This window comes from Drosophila obscura, unplaced genomic scaffold (genome assembly GCF_018151105.1).
Source record: "Drosophila obscura isolate BZ-5 IFL unplaced genomic scaffold, ASM1815110v1 contig_4, whole genome shotgun sequence".
Taxonomy (NCBI): Eukaryota; Metazoa; Arthropoda; class Insecta; order Diptera; family Drosophilidae; genus Drosophila; species Drosophila obscura.
Window position 1 is genome coordinate 94,011 of NW_024542828.1, and position 20,871 is coordinate 114,881.

At 47.3% G+C, this 20,871-nt stretch overlaps 5 protein-coding genes across 9 annotated transcripts; 3 read left to right on the forward strand and 2 right to left on the reverse strand.

The window, feature by feature from the left end:
• The first annotated feature begins 1,439 nt into the window (after positions 1-1,439).
• Positions 1,440-5,678, forward strand: LOC111068939 (rho GTPase-activating protein gacT). 4 transcript variants are annotated; one of them, XM_022358739.2, is made up of 9 exons: positions 1,440-1,671; positions 1,840-2,297; positions 2,379-2,617; positions 2,673-2,890; positions 3,173-3,373; positions 3,464-3,548; positions 3,619-3,700; positions 3,780-4,420; positions 4,679-5,678. In XM_022358739.2, exons 1-9 carry the CDS (start codon positions 1,455-1,457, stop codon positions 4,860-4,862), a joined length of 2,325 nt encoding a protein of 774 aa, XP_022214431.2. In that variant the 5' UTR covers positions 1,440-1,454; the 3' UTR covers positions 4,863-5,678. The 4 variants fall into 4 exon arrangements, with proteins under 4 accessions (XP_022214431.2, XP_022214434.2, XP_022214436.2 ...); XM_022358742.2 differs by having other exon boundaries at positions 3,780-4,392; positions 4,679-4,804; XM_022358743.2 differs by having other exon boundaries at positions 1,648-1,729.
• On the reverse strand, positions 5,559-11,038 carry LOC111068938 (zinc finger matrin-type protein CG9776). 2 transcript variants are annotated; one of them, XM_022358737.2, is made up of 7 exons: positions 10,169-11,038; positions 9,861-10,034; positions 9,085-9,275; positions 8,305-9,000; positions 8,063-8,211; positions 6,039-7,996; positions 5,559-5,821 (listed from the first exon to the last, which is right to left on the reverse strand). In XM_022358737.2, exons 1-7 carry the CDS (start codon positions 10,932-10,934, stop codon positions 5,811-5,813), a joined length of 3,945 nt encoding a protein of 1,314 aa, XP_022214429.2. In that variant the 5' UTR covers positions 10,935-11,038; the 3' UTR covers positions 5,559-5,810. The 2 variants fall into 2 exon arrangements, with proteins under 2 accessions (XP_022214429.2, XP_022214430.2); XM_022358738.2 differs by lacking the exons at positions 9,861-10,034; positions 10,169-11,038 and adding an exon at positions 9,375-9,538.
• Positions 11,039-11,183: 145 nt separating this feature from the next.
• On the reverse strand, positions 11,184-14,942 carry LOC111068940 (S-phase kinase-associated protein 2). The gene is made up of 5 exons (XM_022358746.2): positions 14,682-14,942; positions 13,597-14,470; positions 13,132-13,531; positions 12,906-13,065; positions 11,184-12,837 (listed from the first exon to the last, which is right to left on the reverse strand). The coding sequence occupies exons 1-5, from the start codon at positions 14,738-14,740 to the stop codon at positions 12,651-12,653; spliced, it is 1,680 nt and encodes a 559-aa protein (XP_022214438.1). The 5' UTR covers positions 14,741-14,942; the 3' UTR covers positions 11,184-12,650.
• Positions 12,195-12,594, forward strand: LOC111068941. The gene has a single exon (XM_022358747.2). It carries the CDS (start codon positions 12,224-12,226, stop codon positions 12,515-12,517), a length of 294 nt encoding a protein of 97 aa, XP_022214439.2. The 5' UTR covers positions 12,195-12,223; the 3' UTR covers positions 12,518-12,594.
• Positions 14,943-15,662: 720 nt separating the features above from the next.
• Positions 15,663-16,952, forward strand: LOC111068942. Its single transcript, XM_022358748.2, has 2 exons — positions 15,663-15,927; positions 15,989-16,952. The coding sequence occupies exons 1-2, from the start codon at positions 15,711-15,713 to the stop codon at positions 16,450-16,452; spliced, it is 681 nt and encodes a 226-aa protein (XP_022214440.1). The 5' UTR covers positions 15,663-15,710; the 3' UTR covers positions 16,453-16,952.
• The last annotated feature ends 3,919 nt before the right edge of the window (positions 16,953-20,871 follow it).

Consider the following 20,871-nt stretch of genomic DNA (forward strand, 5'->3'; position numbering starts at 1 on the left):
CAAAATTCACTCAATATTTATTTCCTATTCTGGATCGCAAAGTAGAGGTGATCCCTCGGAATGAGCTTTATTGGTTTCTTGATTTGAAATAATTCGAAGAAATTTGTGTAAATATATTTATCATTTAAGTCGAAGCTCTTGCCTTATATTGAACATACTTCAAGGCTTCACTTCACATTCTTTCGCCTCTCAAATGCGTCAAGTAGTTCGGGTATAAGTACGGGTATAATTTAGCATGAGTCCAAGAGTTTCTTTTGGGATTGATGCTCCAGAGATTCATTTCTCAATAGATGCACCATTCAGTAAAATTAAGTCAAATGAATCGATTGCTTTCTGCCAATGCTTTCTGTGGAGTTGGATGGAAACTGAGGCCTTCGAAAAGGCTTGCGATTAGCAAGGGCAGGCTGTGTGCGGATCACCTGGTGATGCGGCACAAACGACTTCCCTCCCCGTGCCTGTCTATGCGTGTTTACGGTCAGTGATTGAATTAATTTCGGGTGTTTGGTCTGCTATGATACAACTACCGTACACGCGATCAGATCTGATCTGTTCTGATCTGATCTGGCATTGAAATTGGGTAAGTGACGTGAATGCTGCAACAATGGGGCAAGCGATTAGCCCGCAAATGGGCTGGGTGAATTGGGGAATGTTACGCAAGCATGGAATCCAATGGGAACGCGACCTTGAGGGAGAATCCCCAATGTACACTGTGGAGAAATTCACTGCAAAGCGGTATGTCTGTCCTCACAGGACAGCGTATTAACTCGTAGCGTATTAACTCTTTGCGATATGCGGATTTTCTGTACACATTCGTGGATACTGTACATAAATACATACATATGTGCTAGAGAAGGCAGTCTGAAAGATATCCCACATTTGCGAGCAGAACCAACCACCGTTTAGGAAGAACGCGAGTGTCCACATCCGCTTGATAATTCGATGCCAGGCTATTTATAGCACCCCCATGGCCAACCCTTCTGCTGAAGAACCGAAGCCGCAACCGAAGCCAAGACACTCCCACTCGCACAAGAGCAGCCACAGGCACAGTCACAGACACAGGCACAGAGCAAGAAGCCGCAGCAACCGGCTCCCTCTGATCTGGGCTAAATATAAACGGACAGCGCAGAGCCCCAGGGAGGGACTGTGATACGTTGATCGGCTCGCACATGTCGCTGGAATGCGCCCGTAGGGAGCTCCGATAATGGAGTAGGGCCCTGGGCCAAATCCTGAGCACTGACTACGCAATTGAAATTGCGGGCTGCAATTTCGGGCGCTCCAAGATCATTGCATAGTTCTGCCCGACGTATCGACGTACCGGTTCGCAAATGAAATCAGTCGCAGTCGGGTGACAGGGTGGCAGCCGTTTTGCCAAGAGAAAACGCTCGCACTCGAATTTCCAAAAGCTAAATATTTACCTAGCCGAGACCCAGGCAAAATCCGACAGCCGACAACAAATGATCAACCAGTGCGAGCGGACGGCGAGCGAAACCCGTTTTCATACTGGAGCGAGCACCGCTCCCGCGACATTTTTGTGGGCTGAAATAACTTGGCGAACCCGAGTCGAGTCGAGTCTTAGTCGATTCGAGGCAAAGTCGAGTCGAGTCGGACCGGGGCTGGGGCTGGTGCTGAGCTTAACTGAATTGAATAGTCAGTTGCATCGGGGCTCTTACTGTGAGTCATTTGCGTTTTTGCACTGGCTGCAGCGCCTCACAGAAGGAAACGGGAAACAGTGAGGGCTTTTCCATATTTATTTTAATCAGTTTCTCTCTTAGGCAGTTGGACATTGGTAAACGAGAATCTCTGCCCAGTTGTAACTATTCTTTTGTCGCCTATTTTCAGTGCTGGATACCACCAAGCGCAAGAAACTCAAATCACGGAGCAGCGTGGGTGCGTCAGCGTCCACTCCGACCACAACGACAGCTCCCTCGCACACGAATCGAGGCGGTGCCAGTTCCAGTGCCAGTGCGAACAAAAGTAATGGAACGGGCCCAAACTATTCCAAGGATCATCTAGATGCCTGGCTGGAGAATTGCCTTAGAGATGCTACCAATGCCCAGCTGTCGTCATCCTCCGAATTCCTCGATTTTACTCCGCCCACAGCAACGGCTAATAAGCAAATCTTTGTGACTCAGGCGGCAGCTCAGCAGCAACAACAACAACAGCAGCAACAACAACAACAACAGCAGCAGCAACAACAACAACAGCAACAACCACAGCAACAGCAATTCCTCATGCGCTCCCATTCACAGCCCTATAGCATGGGCTCTGGCACGCCCTTCAGCTTGGGGATTCAACGCGTGAGTTGAAGCCATAAGGGCGAAACTAGATTTCGTGAGCCATTTCCAGTAATGTTTCCTTCCCTCCTTCCGCTCGCACAGCACTCGCAGGCGCTTAGCCATCGATATCCGATGCTCTTCCCGCCCCAGAGCTACCCTAATGGCTATGGCTATGGCATGGGCATGGGCTATGGCGGCGATGGGGGGCAGGAGTTTGCCAGTCTGCCGCCCCTGGTCAATATGATGGGAGGCGCGGGTGGCGGTGGCGGGGGCGCCACCTCCGAGCATGAGCAGAACTCCACGGATGTCCTGGACGGAAGCAATCCAAACTTTAGCAGAGGGTAAGAAAATTATTGCCGACATTATATGTCCCACCTAATACGACCCTAATTTCAGATTCCGATTCAGCGATCCCTGTCTGCTGAATCCCTCAGACAACGACTCCAAGCTGAGTGGCCAGAACACACCCGACTGCCGCAATGGCAACACCAACACCAACGACAGCGGCTGCGACCTGGCGCAGCAGAACAAGTTCTTTGCGGCGCTGATGGAGCAAATCAATCTGCTGCACGATACCAATTCCAAGATATGCCGCAATCTGCATGAAACAAAAGGTTCGTTCCCAACAGGCTCGACAGATCCAGCCAGGGATCCCACCGCAGCACTGGGAAACTTACGATCCGATCTGACCCGATCCAATCTCATCTAATCTCTTCTTGGCTTTTGTTTCACAAACCTTATGTTCTTGTTTTTTGTTCAGTTGTATCCATCCACATGTGTATCGTATCGTATCGTATCGCTATTCCCCAATTAATTTGTATTTGTTGCCACTTTCTTTTCCCTATGCCCTCTTTCTATGTATTCTTTTGCACCCGTATACGTATGCGTAAACACAGTCGATATCGAAGCTTTGAAGCACGCGCCTAACGGCCAGGCCTGGGCGGGTGCTGGCCCTGCTGGCACTGGCACTGGCGCTGGCGCTGGGGGCATGCGGCACCGTAGAGATAGCTTGAGCGGATTAAGCACACAAAGTCAGCCACTGGTGTTTGGCGGTGGATTCGGTGGAACGCACAGTCCGGCGCCCACCTTTCATTCAGGTACAGGTAGAAACAATGCGGCACCACCTCCACCTCTGTGCTCAAGTACACGAAGCACTTGATGATTAATTCTCAATTTCTGACTTCTAGGCGCCTATACGCCCGGCATGATGACCGACGTGGTGCGCGAGGTCAAGGAGGCTGCGCGAGTGCGCGAGGATGCCCTCCTCAGTCGGTATGTTCTGCATATTTTGAGATTGAGATGGAAATGATATAGAGGCTAACGTGATCTTCGTTCTGCTTAGAGTCAAATCAATGGTCGAGGAGCGTCAGTGGTCCCTGAACGAGGGTAATGTTCGTATACTGCGCGACATCGATGATCTGAAGGTGAGTGAAAATCGCTATTCGACTCACTCTTGCTCAACATCCTCCTATCCTCTCTTATGCCCCCGGACACGGGACGCAGTCGCACGTGATGCAGCTGCGTCTGGAGCGGAAGGAGACACACAAGCGCCTGTCGCATCTGGAGGCAGAAAACAAGTATCTGCGACAGGCGCTGGCCAGCTGCTACAACCAGCGGCAGGCCTATCACGACATCATCTATGAAAACGATCGGGCACGTGGATCGCGTAAGCCATTCCCCAATGGCGGCGGCGGTGGTGGTAGCGGTGGAGCTGGAGCGGGGCCACGGCGGGCTCAGTCGTTCAATCTACATTATGGAATAATGCACCAGACACCGGCACAAGCTACGCACGCGCTGGATGAGGATGACGAGATAGAGGAGGAACAGCGGCAGGAGCAGATCGAGGAGGACAACGAGGCTGCATCGGTGACAACTACCAAGCGCCTGTCCTGCTCCAGCAGCGAGTCCCGCAGTAATGGGATGCCCACACCCACTATCCAGCACCTTCAGCACTCGCAACCCTCAGCTCTGGCACAGCAGATCGCGCAAAGCCCGCCCACGTTTGCATTGATTGGGGAAAATGTGGATCCGGATCCCGCACTTCCGCCGCCCCTGTTGCCGCGCAAAAAGGAGCATGCTCAGCTCAAGCGCGAACTCAGCGAAGCATCCGCCGCACGTAAGGAGGCCAATCAACGTATCATAGCGTGGGTGTAGTCTATGCTCTATTCTACTTGTATTTCCTTTGACTAACCAAGCACAATATTATTTTTCATGCATGCATAATCTCAAATGCACCATCAGCCCCACCACCATTCATAATCACCCATTATTCATCATTTAAATCGAGTGTAATACGGTGACTAATCATAACCACTTACCACTTTTTGCATTTCTGTTCTTCTCTTTCTACGCTCTGTTGTGGCCTGGCCATCCCTCCATCTACTACTATTACAATGTTGTAGACTTGAAAAATTGGTTAAAGACCTAAGTGTGCGGGTCAAGGGCAACCAATCGAATTGGAATCCGACCATGTCTAGCACAGCCGCACCACTGGCAGCCTCCCCTGCAGCAGCAGCGGCAGCGACAGCACCAGCAACAGCGGCACCGAAATTCAGCGTGGCGGACGGACCGATTACGGACTTATAGTTTTAGCAAAGAGCCCCCGACTGGAGTGCAAAGGCTAAACGGCCCCAGCGGGCAGTACGCGTCACCCACTTATAGCAGCCGGATCGACGGGGCGGCCAAACTCAGAAACTGCACACCTTTCGTTTCAAAATTATTTATAAATCATTAACCTTTGCATAGCCCAACTTCATACCCATACTATAATACGACGAGGATACTTTTAACATGCCAAAACTATTTACAAATACACTTCAATCCATATCATAAGCAAAAACCCGAGCCCTCACCCTCACCCTCGCCCTCCATTGTAGACTCGTTTCTATCTACCAGGGGCTCGCACACAGCTACTCGTATGTAAATTGTCCATGTTTCGCGACATAACCCACTCAAATTGTTACTAAATCCCCCCCGTTATCGTATAACTTGTAGGCGTAGCTGTAACTCTAGGCTAACCAACCTAACTGAGAAACCATGTACCTATTGAAAAGAACAAAAATCAAAAGCTGGAACATATAGCAATATATTAGCAATGGCTATACGAGCGAGCGGACCGGGGGCTTATCCCAGTGCCCGGATAACCGTAAGGAAGTAGGCCCTAAGATTTTGTACTAGATGAACCCATTTATATTTGTTAAGTGCCATTTAATAAAACGGAAAAAACACTTGTAACCACACAAAACCTCCACTCCATTCCGCGGTAACTATTCCATTGCATTCTCTAGTTTCCATCATACATATATTACATACATATATGCGCATTTATTTAAAACCTTTCGTCACATAAATACTCATACATAGGTTCGGTTCAAACTTAAGAATAAAATCTGATCAAACTGATTACTTTTTGGCCATCCCGGGGCGTCCATCGCTGCAAACCATCTGCATCTGCATCTGGATGTGGATCTGAATCCGCTGGCGTGTGCATGTGAAACGACTGCCTGCTACCGTTTAGCGGAAATGTCAAACACCTTACAACGCATCTAAGAATAAGTATATAGATAGATAGATTGATGGATTAAATGTAGATTATATTGAAAAGAACAGAACAGAACAAGGACGAATGCGTGGTGAAGTAAATGTGTCTTGTGTATTGTATGTCGTTTCATTTGATGCAATGATTTTGTGTTGGTTTTTGTTGTGTGTTTCTTTGCTTTTGCTTTGCGATTGGGTTAGCAGTTAGATGGCCGCTCTACATACATTGTGCCGCCATGTCGCTGCTGTCGATGCCCAACATGGCCAGCTCGTCCAGCTCCGCCTGGCGTCTCATCTTCTCACTCTCTGTCGGGGATGCCGGCGGCTGTGGTATGTCCGAAAGATCCACGGGGTCACTGATCACCTTGCTTTTTGTCTCAGCGGCGACAACGGGCACAGGGGCATGGGGTGAGCTTGGCATGGGTATGTTCTCCGCATCGAATAGTTTTAGACTATCGGCCTCGGATTTCCCATTGAGCAGCTGAGACTCCTCATCCTCAGTGGACATTTCCATGGGTGAGCTGACTGCACATGCCTCCACATCCGCCTCGCCAATGGTCACCAGGTGAATGCCCTGCTTGGCTAAATCCTGAAGATTGTCCTCGTTTAGTGCTGGCTCATCCTCGACAATGGTGGTGATGGTTTGTGGGCCGCTTTGTGTCTGGCTGTTCTCGTCCGAAGCATCGCCCGCCAATCCCTCGGTGGGGAAAATAATGTCGAGCGCCTCGGCGAGATCCTTGGGCAGTTCCCCGTCCTGAGGCTGTTCCGCTGCATCCAATGGCTGCGGCACCAAATCGGTTTCGACCTCATCAATGCCGGGAGGCAAAACATCCTCCTCATCATTGCCGTTCGCTTCTTGTTCGGCGTCTTGCAGCTCGTGCATTTCCCCATCAGATCCCCCTCCCGGGGGCGGTGGAGGGGGGCAGTTGGTCATCAGACTGGCAAACTGAACAGGATCCGGCATCAGTTCGTCGTAGTCAACCATAATGCCGGCATCCGGATGAAAGGGTGGGGCATTGCCAAAGGCGTCCTCCATCATGGCCATTTGTATTTGAGCGGCTGTCGGCGCAGGGTGCCGGACAGCCACCGGCGCTGTTGGTCCACCCATGGGCGGCGGAGGTGGAGGTGCCTCGAAGGAGCCGTTGGTGTAGGCAAGAGCTTCATAGCTTGAAGCTGCTGCTGGCTGCTTTTTGAATACTGGCATCTTGCCGATAAAGGGCAGCTTCTTGCCTCCAATTGTGGCAGTGCTGCTGCTCTTCGGCGGCTTTGGCTTTGCTTCTGGATCTTTCTTCTCGCGCTTGTTCTCACTCTGTTTACGCTCAGGCTGCGCTCGGGGCCGGAACTCGGAATGCTTGATCACTGGTCGCTCCACTCGTTCCTCGGAGCGGCTGCGGCTGCGACGACGTCGTACGTCGCGCGAACGACTTCTTCGGCTTGTCCTCAAGGGGGAACGCGAAAAGCGCCTGCGACCGCGGCTGCGTGAGCGACTGCGGGACCGACGCCTATCGCGATCTCGCTCACGGTCGCGCTCACGATCGCGGTCCCGCCCACGATCCCTATCGCGGTCGCGATCTCGCCGATCCCGATCGATGCGGCCACGACTTGTGCTACGGGAACGGCTGCGCCTCCTTGGGCTGCGGGAACGACGGCTGCCTCCGCGCATTGACTTATTCTCAGCTGCGGGCACTGCGGGCAGAGCAGCACTTTTATTTTCCTCTTGCTCGCGCGGGCCTTTGCTCTTCAACTTGCCCTTGAGCTGCTCCAGCAACTTCTTCTCGCTCTCGCTGATTACTGGCTGGACAGTGTTCCACTGCTGCAGCATGGCGTCGTCCCGTTTCTTCTGCTCGTCAGCATGTTCTTCGCCGGCGGCAGGTGTCCACTTGCCACGAACAGGCGCATTCATGGAATCCTTGATGATGGGGGGAGGGGGCGGCACTACGGCTTGGAAAGGACCATCTGGCCTAGTGGCCAAGGGAGTCTCCTGCTTGCGCATGGTCACCCGTATAGAGGAGGCGTTGATTGGTTTATCGGCTGGAACAGTCACTGTATCCTCGGCATGCACCTTCTTGGGTGGCTGCGTCTTCTCTTCCTCCGACGAAGAGCTTTCCGAGGATGACGAGGTACTGTTCGCATTTCGCTTGCTCTTTTTCCCATGCTTTCGCTTTTTCTTCTTCTTTTCGCCGCTGAAAGGAGATTGTTGAATTATATTAAATATTTATTCAGCAATTATTCATCTCAAAAGTACTCACCTCTTCTTCTTGCGCTTCTTGGAGACCTTGTCGTCGTCCTTCTTCACCTTCTTGCTCTTCGCGGCATCGTCCTCCTTCTGTTGTTGAACAGCCCGCTCGCGATTGGCGATCCATTCAGATTCATAGTTGGGCGTTTGATTAATGAAGAGCTGTAAGGTGGATAAACATTGCTTATTATTGTATGCATTGCACTGCGGACACATGCCAGATCATGCCACACAGCATCAAAAGTTAATGCTCACCTCGTATTTGTTGGAATGGAGCCTGGACTTGAGATGCGCCGAGGCACAGTGCAGGTCGCCAATCCAAACGCTGCACAGCTTGCAGAACCAGGCGTTGGCCGGGACGAGGAATTGCATGCCTCGTACGGGCACACGCTTGATGGGCGCATTTTCAAACGTGGGATAGGGGTCGTGGTCAATGCCCACATGCCAGGGCGTCTCTATTGTCTCGCGATTCATGTGCTCCTCGGCATGCAGATGCTTCAGATAGTCGCGCGCCGTTTTCGGGAACACTCCACAGCTGTCGCACCAATGCTGTTCGGGATCGAAAAACACAAAATTGTAGTTTTGTGCTGGAGCTGGGGCTGGTTTCGTTGTAGCTTCACCATGTCGCTGCTTCGACTTCATTGATTTTATGGCTCGGTGCTTCAGAAGAGTTGTGGGAGTACCTTCGCCGGCCCCGTCGCCGTCTTCCTCGTCCTCACCCTCGGACGACGAGTCGGATGAGCTGCTAGCCGATGAGCTCGAGTCGGAGCTATCAGCGGTGCTTTCGCTAGAGGTGTGAGATCTACTAGCCACCTGTTCTGGCGGTGCCTTCACATTCGGTTTGGCGCGAATGCTCGAGGGCTGCTCGTCATCGTGTTCCTCGTCACCAATGATGCCATTCAGCATGTCGATTACATTTTCAATGGTGTCCACTTTCTTCTTTATCTGCACCTACAATGCCAATTAAAAGTTTGTGTGAGTGTGAGATGAGCCTTGGGGTCCAAGGGGTCCTAGGGGTTATATTATATTACTAACCTGCAGGCGATCATTTTCCTCAATGAAGGCCTTTGTGGTTGGCGAGGGCGGTGCGCCGTCGCCGTCCACCAAGTCTTCACGCTGATCCATCAGCACCTGCATTTCCTTTTTGAGCAGGGTCACCTTCTTCACGTAGTTGGTGCGTTGCTTCTTGAGTTCATCCTTTTGATTTTCTGCTTCCTGGGCCACAGCTGCCATTCGGCGATTCATATGGATGGGGGGGAATGAAAAGAGAGTTGCAAATTAGTACGCATTTTCGCAAGAGAAAATCAAGTTCAAATTTCATTTACAAAATGCATTCTCGAGTGCATTTCAGCGGCTAGTTACACGCGGATGCGGTCTCCGGATCGCATCGGATCGGATCGAGTCTGACCATGCCGTGTCTGTGGCTGATCTGCCTGTCCTCGTTGGGGTTGGAGTGCATGTTGGAGTGACGACGAGGAGCGTCCATTCAAGAAGTGCGATTTTTCGACTACACAAAAACGGCAAGAAATGCGTTTTCTATTCGAAAGGGAATGTCATTTTTCAAGCCCTCGCCCAGGTGTGTCAGCGTTAGCTGTGGCTGCGCGTTTAAAGCTAGATTCGGATTATCTTTACAGCAATTTTGTTGATGTTTTTTTGTTTTAGTTTTTTTTGCGGGCCAATTGCGCGCATTTACGTTACAGATACAAGTTTTTGTTAGGGGCGTAATCATGACAACAATAATAAAACATAATGTGAGAGGTTTGCATGTGAATTTTCGTAGTGACCAGAATAGAATTCATTTCCACACTTACCATCCTGTGGCGGCAAACCTGCGCCTTCGAGCGCGGGCGCTTTCTTATCCTCGTCCTCCAGTTGTTTCTGCGGCGGTACTTCCTGCACTGGCTGCTGTTGTGGGACAAGTGCCTCTGGCGCAGAAGGCGGAACCCCAGCCAGGGTCTGTGGCATCCACACCTGTTGGCCGTACTCTGCAAAACAAGAAGCGACAAAATCGTCAGAAATAACTCTTGCAGGACTCGGAAAATTATACCCTTTTCCCCTATACACATAATGTGTATGCATGTAAACGTGTTTTCAAAAAGCGACTAAAAGGTATCTTTACCATTTACGACCCAGGCGCCTGTGGTCATTGGTCCATAACCAGCATTGAAGTTGGTCTGTGCTGTTGGCGGCACTGGCATGCCATATCCGGGTGGCGGTCCTTGAGGCGGAAACACATTTGGCGGCGCCATACCGTACTGATGACCATATACATCGGGTGGTGCCCCATACGGGCCGGGAGCATACATTTGCGGGGCCATAACGCCATAGGCAGGAGCCATTTGAGACGGTGGTCCACCCTGACTCTGCGGTGGAGGTAGTGGGGGAGAGGCTGGTTTTTTCTTGGGTGACCAGCGGCTTGATGGACTTATTCCGCGACCTCCGCGGCGGGGAGGAGTATTGCTGCGGGAACGTGACCGGCCATAGCGGTCGCGTCTGCCACGCCGAGGAGGTGAGCGCCGACGGTCAGGCGAGCGTCGACGGTCGCGATCGAAACGTCGCCGTGCAGGATATCTGCCATAGTCCGGAGAGTCGTACCGTCCCCGACGAGGGCTTGGCGAGCGCGATATTGAACGTCTACGGCGCGTGGCACCTGGCGATGCTGCATTTCTGGAATCTGAGCGGCGGCGAGATGTCGAGCGGCGTCGCGAATTTGAACGACGACGTGAGCTTGATTTGCTGTTTTTCCCTGACGCGGCATTTGTCTCCTCGCCTTTTCCATTTCCACTTTTTTCGTCGACGCCGGGTGGACCTGGGGGCAAATCGCCCGAATTGCCCAACCGCCTGTCTGTAGGTTGCTTCAATACCATTCCTTCGTCCATCTTCATGCGGCGGAATAATTTCCACTAGCCGAATTTGTCAATTTTATCTGTGCAATTGGCAGATTTTTTTTCGATTAAAATTACGTGTGGACAGGCACCAAGTAAAAAGAGTGGCCGTACTTTGAAAAAGTCAAATTACTTTAAGGGTTGCAATGGCGCCAAAATGATATCGGTAGATGACCGTATGACACTACTCCGAATAATTACAATACAAGTTGTTTTTTTAAATTTTAATGGAAATTGCTAAATTGGCCTATCTCAATCTATGGTGGATCGGTAGATAGTATTTATTTATTGATTTATGTCTTTTTATATATCTTGTATCCAATTTGATGTCGCATGTCTCGAATATTCTGGAACCTCGTGGTGTTAGAAAGGAACAGCCGAGGTGGTAAGATATACATATGGCGCGGTTTATAAATTTGAAGTACTCAAGGAAAAAAGGGATATTTCTCCATATCCTTATCGCACCATATGTAGCAAATGGATGATTGAATTGTAAGTTTGAACAAATGAGCCGGAGCTGTTTTAATATGTATTTTTGTATATTTTCCAGGCACGGGAACGGTTTCGAGACATTTCAGGGGTGACAGGAGTATCGAGACACTGGGAGATGGCAGATTGGCGAGCTGTATTTGGACTGGGTGCCTGGGGCCGAAACCAATCAAATCAACACCTCATCCCATCTCACTAGCAGATCGATTCAAAATAACCAATTATAAACAAACAAGAAAGAAAATGGAGCTTCCTTCATGCTCGTACCTTTCTGATCTCATTAAGATTCTTAAGATTATTTATAGTGTCGAAGATAATTGACAAAAAGAGTGTACAAATGTGGTAGGAAAGACTGCCTGAAGCCTGATTCACATGAGTACAATACTTCAATCTATCTTTAATGGTATTACATGATATGTCCGATTCAATTCCGATATTTTAAAATACGAACAAATGTTTACTTTCTGTTAGGTTGATAATTATCACTACTAACTATTGTTAATTATACATTAATTTACTCAATATTTCCAATTCAATATTTCGAAATCGAAGAGAACTTCAACTGCATGACTCATTCGAACTATCTTGGACTTGCAGTAATATTTCATGGTCTTTATGTTTGAGCTTGCGGGGAAAATAAAAATTATCAGTTCTACATTTTGTTGTGATTGTTTGCTTTTCTGCCAATTTGTGAAAGCATTTTCTGGTAGTAGTGGGTGCACTTCACGTGGCATATGACTGCACCAAGGCAACTATAAAAGGCATTTCAGTTCCCACATCCGCCATCAGTTTATCTTAAAATGAAGCTTCAGGTCACCGTCTGCTCTCTGCTCGTGATTGCCTGCTGCGTTGTCGATGCCTACAATGGCAACGGTCAGCCTGGCTGCAAGACTCAAACGGAACTCGAAATAGCAGTTTTCCGCAACAACTGGGATGCTACGTCCTACTGGAAATGCGATGAACTTAACGAACCAGCCAGCGAAATGAAGTGCCCCGACGAAATGGGCTTTGTGGATAGTCTCAAGAACTGTGTCAGCTGGGACGAATGGGAATGGGAGACTCCTGTTTCTCCAATCAGCGAAGTGGACGAGTGAAATCACGAGTTTTTAAATTAATTTCATTGAATTGAGAATAAAACAAATGCGCTAGGCGATAGCATATGCAGATAGCAGACGAACTGACTACAAATTAATTAGTATTGGGTTGGGTAGAGGATACACGGGTTATTTAGTCCCTCGTGCGTAGCCCCCAAACCGAGGTACGACGCGATCCTACTGTCGGTCGAGAAACTGAACTGTGAATAAACTTGTTGATCCCCATTTTAGGCATCTGCTGTTCAAGCGCCTCCATTGCGGCGTCCGACAGCATTCCAAAAATGTCCAGATACGTGAGAGAGGACATATCCTTCAGTTCACTGAAAGAGAAGCAGAAATACCCAATGGTTGCTTATGTTGTTAATGGGGGAGGTGAAAGTGTACTTACATAAAGCTGGCCGCAGGAATAAGGTAACAACGAGAAACGGACAAATACTCCAGCATTTGGAACTGCATTATTGCCTCAATGGCCGCTGGCGTCAGGCTGTTGCAGTCCGACAGATCGAGCTCTAGAAGCTGGGGGCAACGGGTCTGCAACGATTTTACATCTGAGGGAGTAAAGCAGATATATGAAATATAAATGGTAAACAAATTGGCCACTAGGCAAAGCTTACGGGAATCAAACAGTACGCGTCGACAGCCAGCCACATTGAGGCGAATGACATTGGATGAAATGTGTGTGACCAAGGCTGTGACAGCATCGGCACTCAAATCTGTCCATGCAATGTTTAAGCTGTTTAGATTTGTGAGGGATTCCATCATCAGTCGCACACTCCTGGCGGTTAGCCCGCTGGCCATGGTTAGATTCAGTGCCTCCAGGGATTTGTTTTTTGCAATCTCAGCGCAAATTTCATCATTTAGCTCTGCATTCTCCAGACTTAGTTTTTTTAGCTGGCGGCATTGGGATATAAGGGTGCGCAATGACATTCGGCTAATGGAAGTCATGCTCAAGTCCAGATATTGCAAGCGGCACTTGAAGTCGGAGGCCAATGGTGTGAAAGCGGGCTCTTGTATCTACATACATACATGACAGAGTTATGAAGGGCATTGTACGACAACATATAGAGTCTACCACTCACATTAGCCTGGGCCAGACGCAGCACCAAGACGCCTCGGCGCACAACCTGTTCGAGGGCAGCTGGACAAAGCGTGCGTAAGCCGAGATCCAGTCGTGTCCAAAGAGTTTCATCACGGGAACATTGGTTGAAACGTCGACTCACGGTCGCCATCCGCAAGAGTGTTTTTTTTGGCAGCCATCTAAAAATATCCAGTAAAATTTCATCTGACAACTTGTCGAAGTAGTTTATCCCACTGCTGATGTGGGCACTCATTGGGGCCGTTCGATACACGAAGAAACTGTCTTTTCCCACCAGACTGTTGGCCAAGTGGGGCGTAGGCGCTGCGGTTGGCTTCTTGGGCTGACGGAGAGCCTGCCTGCTGGTGGAGGGCTGCATATTAAGCGGAGCTGCAGTATCGCACTGATTGTTACAGGAAACTGCTACTAGTGGATTTCGCGTGCGTTTGCTGGGGGAGTTCGAGTTGCTGCTGCACTCAGAACCCAGAGCCGAGCGCTTGGCTTGGGCCAGAGCTTGAAGCTTCTGCTGCACATCGTCGATGATGGTCGTGTTGCTCCCGCTGCTGTCCAGCGTTGTGTCGGCTGTGGAGCTAAGACTCAGCCGTTGGGGCTGCTGATGCGACATACGAGCCACATTGGCATGAGGCGTAGTCTCGTTGGAATTGTCATCGCTTGTTGCACTCGTACTCACGACCAGAGCAATGGCCGACATGGCTGATGAGCTGCTCTCCTCGGAGTCCAACATTCCAACACCCATCTCTTCTAGGGCCTCGTAGGTTAGTGCCGATGGCGAAGAAGTATGTTCGTAATGAGACGTTTTTGTGGCGGAAAGGAGAGCGCCCGCAGCTACGGCGAGGCTTTTACTTGTTGAGCGTTTTCTGCAATTGATGGCGGAAGTGCATTTACAATAAATACATAACAAGAAAGTGCCTCGATCAGCACAGAGGTCAAGTACCCGACAATTTAATTAGTCAACGATATGTATTTTGACCTCTTTTCGTTCAAGTGCCTGTGACGTCACGGTATGCAATTTCAATTGAAGAGTCCCCTGACATCTCCTACCGTCGGCTATTTGGCCACCATAGTTACCTGGTGACGGGGCACAGATTTTCCATATTTTCGTGTCCCCTGTGTTTACGGCTACTCATATTTAGATGAAATTTCACTTTGTTTTTTCCGCAGAGCAGACAAAATTTTCGCGCTATTTTCACAGAGTTGTCATTGCTGTGAAATATCAACTCAAATTGCACACGACTTATCGCGCTATATATGAAGGCCGCAAATTTAGAACACCTTTATTAATATTATTTAGGACGAAAATTGTAATTTATTTAATTCAGCTAATATCTGTCCAGATGAAAGTTATCAATAATATTTTCACTATATATCGTATATCGCATAAAAGTGAAACGATCTGGTAGCGCCAGAACGTTGCGCAAATATACAGAGTAAGTGTTGACACTTTAGCTTATTTCAATCTATATCTAGAATTTGTATAAGTGATATGGTTATGATAAAGTTAGAATAAGTTAATGTACATTCATTTTGTTTTATTCCCATATTAATATTGAATAGTTTCTCGATTTTATTGTTTCATAAGGTTAGTTTATTAAATAAAAAATTTTTTAATTGTCTTAAATTTAATATTTATGTGAGGTATAAAATTATTAAAGGGAGGTTGTCGACGTTGACGATGTTCCTAATTTAAATGTAATCTAAATGAAACACTACAACCACAAAAGTATTTATTTTGCCTAATATTGAACCTATTTATTTTCGTCTTTAGCCATTTTGGCTTGTTTTACTCTGAAATTCTGCCAGCCCTGGACAGAATTCACAGAAAAGATGTTACCGTATATAAACAAGTAACAAGACAAATAACAAAGATATTAATTTGGCAAAATAAAACAAGGAAAGTTTAACAAAGAGTCTGACTACGCCTGTGTTCGGCCCGTAAATCGTAAATGGTGAGTGTGGACAGGACTTCGTATTTGTGGCGCATTCAGTACCGAACGAAACTTTCTTTGTTGCAGTTTAAGTCTTTCGTTTTGACGATTTCTAAATGGTGAAAACCATTTCTGCCTTCTCCTCCCACCGGTCATCACAAGTTTTATCAAGATGAGCATGCGCACACGTGCGTTGGTCTTTTCCACATTTTTTGGGAGCTGTCTGGCCATCGGCCTGCTGCTTGTGAGTTTGACCACTAACCAATGGGTTCGCGCACATCCGCGACGACACACTTCATCAAGGGCTAAAGGAGATGTAAATTTTGGCCTTTTCTATGGAAATCAGCACCTAGACCTCGGATTTGGAATTCGGACCTATCCGGTTAATGGTGAGCCTCCGTTAATTTGAGAGAAGATCCAAAAATAATGGGTGGTTAATTTTCATGCTAGTTTACACCTTCATTCAAACTGAGAACGGCGACACAAGCTTCTGGCTTTGGCTTCTTACGACATTGGGCACTGGATTTGGCCTCTTGGCCTGTGCCGTCGCTGCCATAGCTGCTGTCGTAAAGTCTGCATCGGCAGCCAAAAGAGGTGGCACCATGGTTCTGATTCTTACTGCCAATATGTCAGCCGCGGGAGCGCAGGTTGTAGCCTTTGTCGCATGGCTAGTGCAGTTTTATCAGTATCTCATACACAACGTGCTTCTCACCGAGCACCAGCAGCAGCACTGGTATAGCACTGGGCTGGCTTACCTGGGCTACAGCTTCTACTTGGTCGTGATATCCACCATTGTAGTGCTGCTCAACATAACCATTCTCCTGTATGCCAGACACCGAGAAGGTCGCGATCGCCGCCTTCGCCTGGAGCCGGAAAGCAAGGACAAGCATCAGGCCGCCATAATGCTGTACTAGGACAGGCAGAAGGAAGCAATCCTAAATGGACCTCAAATGATCTACTCGAATATGGGGAGGAGTAGCGACCACCAAGTAATCTCAGTGGCTCAAATGCTTGTGCCTTACTTAACGCCTTTGCTTGCCAAAAAGAAGGGCCACACACATACCCACACCAACATGTACCGCATACGCACATATCTATACATACATATATTTATCGAATATTTATACATACCAACACATGTATGTATGTCCGAAAAAGCTGAGATATTTCAGTGGCCGGCTGAAGTCTGAAAAGCATGTTGAATTGCATAAACAAACTTGATGGAACAAAGCATTAGATACTGCCCGCACGTATCTCTATATACTTATACAACTATCTACATATACTATATACATTTTATATACTCGAATGACCTTTACATACTCTGTTTTCGATACATATTCTGCTCATTTGCAGCCATGCATTTTTTATGTGTATACAAATACAGCAACAGTCATTGTTAAGAAATACAAAACACACGCTCGTTGTTTCCTAATTGATATATCAGATCAGGGTGTTTGCCGTTAACTTTTTAAGACGACCCCGGGGGAAATGTGCCTTGGCAGTAGCACACGCTACGCCGCGGGCAACATCCGCAAGGAAAAGTCTCTGAAGAAAGAGCCAATTATACTATGAAGAAAAGCAGTGTATGTGCCTACGTTTTGATAAATTGCTTAAGAATTTCGCCTTTCCCAAATGTCACAATATTTCCTTCTATTATAGGTTGGTTCCAGCTAATTGCAGCACCGGATCGAGACCAAGACCACACGGCGAGCAGCAAAATCTTGGTGTCATCGCATTGAGTTTGGCAAAGGAATCAATTACCTTTTTTATTTTAACGTATGTATACATATTCGTCTTTGTGAGCGCCTCTGACTGATGGCTGTTTCCTTGCCGGGACAAAGGTCGATTTGTGTGGCTTTGTGCTGATCTGCGGCAGGCACTTCCTATTCCATTCTATGACCCGCACAGGACTCTGCCACCTTCTGCTGCTGTTGATGTTGCATTTGCTGTTACTGCTCTGCTCTCCCTAGGAGCCGATCGAGACAATTATGTCATCATTAGTTTTGATTAGTTTGTTGGTCTCATGTTGATGGGAAAACTGCACAAAAAGTCGTCCGTCCGTTTTGGCATTGTATGCCACTTCCGGCACCACCTACTGTTTGCCTTTTGGGCTTGTCTCCCAGCTGGGCGCTGCCCGGGGTTTGTTTTGGTTGTTGGTTATTGGTTATTGGTTTGATTGTAAATGGTAAATGCAATTGCATAATAATGATGATTGAGGTTCGAGGGAGTATACGTTGAGATTCTTAGATCCATACAAACTCATGCTCATATAGTACATTCAGTATCCATTTTCTCGCGATCGGAGATCTTACGCTGCCATCGCTGACCGTTTGTGTCCGTATCCGTGTCCGTGTCCTGTGTCTGTGGTTTATCTGGACAAACAGCTTAGGCCGGCCGAGACCGATGCCATGTGTGGGGGGACTTGGACAAACCATGTGACGTACTCTCCCTGAGGCCTGTGTGTGCACAGGAAGACATTATGCAAGTCGCGGCGTTAGGATTAGACCAGAAATTGCATGCATTTTCATGGCATTTTGATAATGGAAGGAGATGCTCATTAGGTCCCGAGTCCGGAGCAAGATTAGGAAACGGACAATCGACTTATTAAGAGTGTTTATGCAGATAAAGGCATCGTTTAGCGTGTTTCGGGCCATACCCACTTTTCCGCCTAGGATTTGCCGGGCGACCCTTGGAAAATACGAGTAATGCCGCCAAAGCCGCCCGGATGATAAACTAAACTGGAAATCTTGTGCAACACCAAGAGTCCTCAACCCAGCCTGTACAAATATAATTAACTGGAAAGTCTCATTATCGAGCGAAGGGACTTATCAATAGAAATACCAACATGCAAGCCACACCACACACCACGCACCACGCACCACGCTCGTACTGCCTGCACCTTACGCCTGTACGAATACGAGTACGAGTATCTTCCATATAAATCCGTTTGTTTACACGAATTTGTCTTTGGTTTTTTATAGACTGGTTGGCTGACCCTATCGTCGTGGGCTCTGTTCCTGTTCTCTATAAAAGCATTTCCAAAAACCGCAGAACATACTATACGAATGGCCCGAAAGAAAGCCAACAAGAGGGCCAGACAAACTGTCTCCTGTTCTGGCTGTTGTTTCTGTTTCTGTTGCTGCCTCTGTCGCTGTCGCTGCTGCTGGCCAATAAATTTCACAATTAAATGGATCTTCTGACACTTTGTATAAAACGTCAGCCCCGGCTACTACCCCCTGCCAACCGCTGTGAGTGTTCTCTCTCTTTCTCTCTCTTTCGCTCGCTCCTCTCACTCTGCCTATGCGTGAATAAGGGATGAGGGTTGCTGCTGGCGAGGGGTTGAAAACACTCACCGCACTTGGCTTGGCCCAGAACTGGCGCTGGGAAAGGTAGCAGCCAGACCCGTTCAGCAACACCACGAGTATTATTACCCACCAAGACGGTCGACTCCATTTTTTATTTTGTCCGTTCACTCGATGCTCATTTCATTGCTTTCGTTTTTTTTTTTTTCATTGCGTTTTCGCACTGCTCTCCATTCAATTGCCTTTGGCCCAGCTATTGTTACATTGCGAAATTATGGCCCGTATATTTCTCTATTAGTGGCACAAAAGACATTTCAATTTCTCACTTTGGGCTCTCTGGGTGGCCCCCAGAGGCGTCCAAGAGAGAGGACCGGACCACTTTCTGGTAGTCGCTGGCAATTACCTCGTTGCGAAATTTTCTAAGGACCACCCGAAGATTCTTGTTTGGCCTTTTTGTGGTCATGAATGGCAGATAGGCCAGTGCCTCCTACATGGCAATTGTGCCCCGAACGGAACGTCAGTGGGTTATTGATTGCCCAACTACTTTCACGTTAGGAAGTAACTTCTTTCTTCTCTCCCATATTGTTGGCGGAACAATGTGATGCTACACACTTTTATAGTGCAATCTATTTTGGATTTTTGCTCTCAGAAGTACTCTCAATTATAGTTTCTAAGAACTCTTCCAGGTTGTAGCTGCAAAAAAAATGTTCAGAGTTCGATGAGTTTGGGGGTCCCACAGTTTGCGGAATATCTATTTAGGTAAGAAGTAATCAAAACCAAAATATAAATTAGATCCGTTCCAAAAGTATTGAATAATATTTTTTGGTGATCGTTTTACCGTTAAAATCTATTCCATTTGAATTTCAAAAATTGTTTGTCTTAATTGTTAGCCGAAAATCAACCCTGTTTGGACTACTGCTTGACTGTTCCTTGGGGTTTACTTTATTGTAATGTATCCATTTTTTTGCCGCCGGTTGCGAAACAGTAACAAAAACTCGTTCGCATTCTGGCTAAACCTTGCCAAAGGCTCCATAGGGAAGGTTTCAAACGCATTCTCACGGATAGACATCTCTCATTCTCACATCTCCTACACGTTTGACATATTCGAGCTACTTTCTACGACAATATCTTTCACTGCATTTTACAGGCGATTTCTAGCGTTTAAACATGTTTAAAAAACTACTAAAAACGTTGCTGAGAACACCAAAAACCTTGGCGTCTTCAATGAGTCACTTAAGCTTTAAAAGGTTGGTGGTCTCTACTAACCTCGTTATTTGAACTGGATATTGCAAAGCACTTGGAACTGGAAAGCAACACGACCCTTTTCGAATTTGATGCTCTAATTATAATAATCTTTATTATACCCTATCCCCTGAACTATCCCTTAAAATTATGGCCAGTAAGATATATGTACCTGTACCTACAATCCTCTAGTTATTAATTATTTCTTATATCCCCTTTTTTCCTTTAATTTTAATCATAGTTTATATTAGCAGATAGTTTCTGACCCTCTTCAATAAATAAATAAATTGACATTTTATATTTTCCGAATATCCCCTTGTAATGTGATGTGGATATTTTAGTATCTCACGGTATTCGTAATTTCGGACTTTTAAATTTCACCTTTAAAGATCCGGTCGGATCATAAGCCATACAAAATATTGTGTTATAATGAGATTGGTGGAATCGCAAAATGTATTCAATTAATTTTTACATATAATGAAACTGCGATTATTCATGGTATTGTATTAATGGTTACATAGTTAGGTATAATCAAAATTCAAATCTCACTTTCTAATTAAATTAGCAGAATTTAATTACAACTGGGAAACGTGGCAAGAAGGACTGCAATCTGAAATTGGTCTCATCCAAAGTACTAATCCACCTAAGCACAGTGTTAAATTTGTACAGTACGATTTTAGATGTGACATTTGAATCCAAGTTCAGGCCGTGCAAAGAAAAACGCTTTTATGGACACTTTATACTGTTATACTTTGTACTTGGGGCACCATACACTGGAGCCTTATG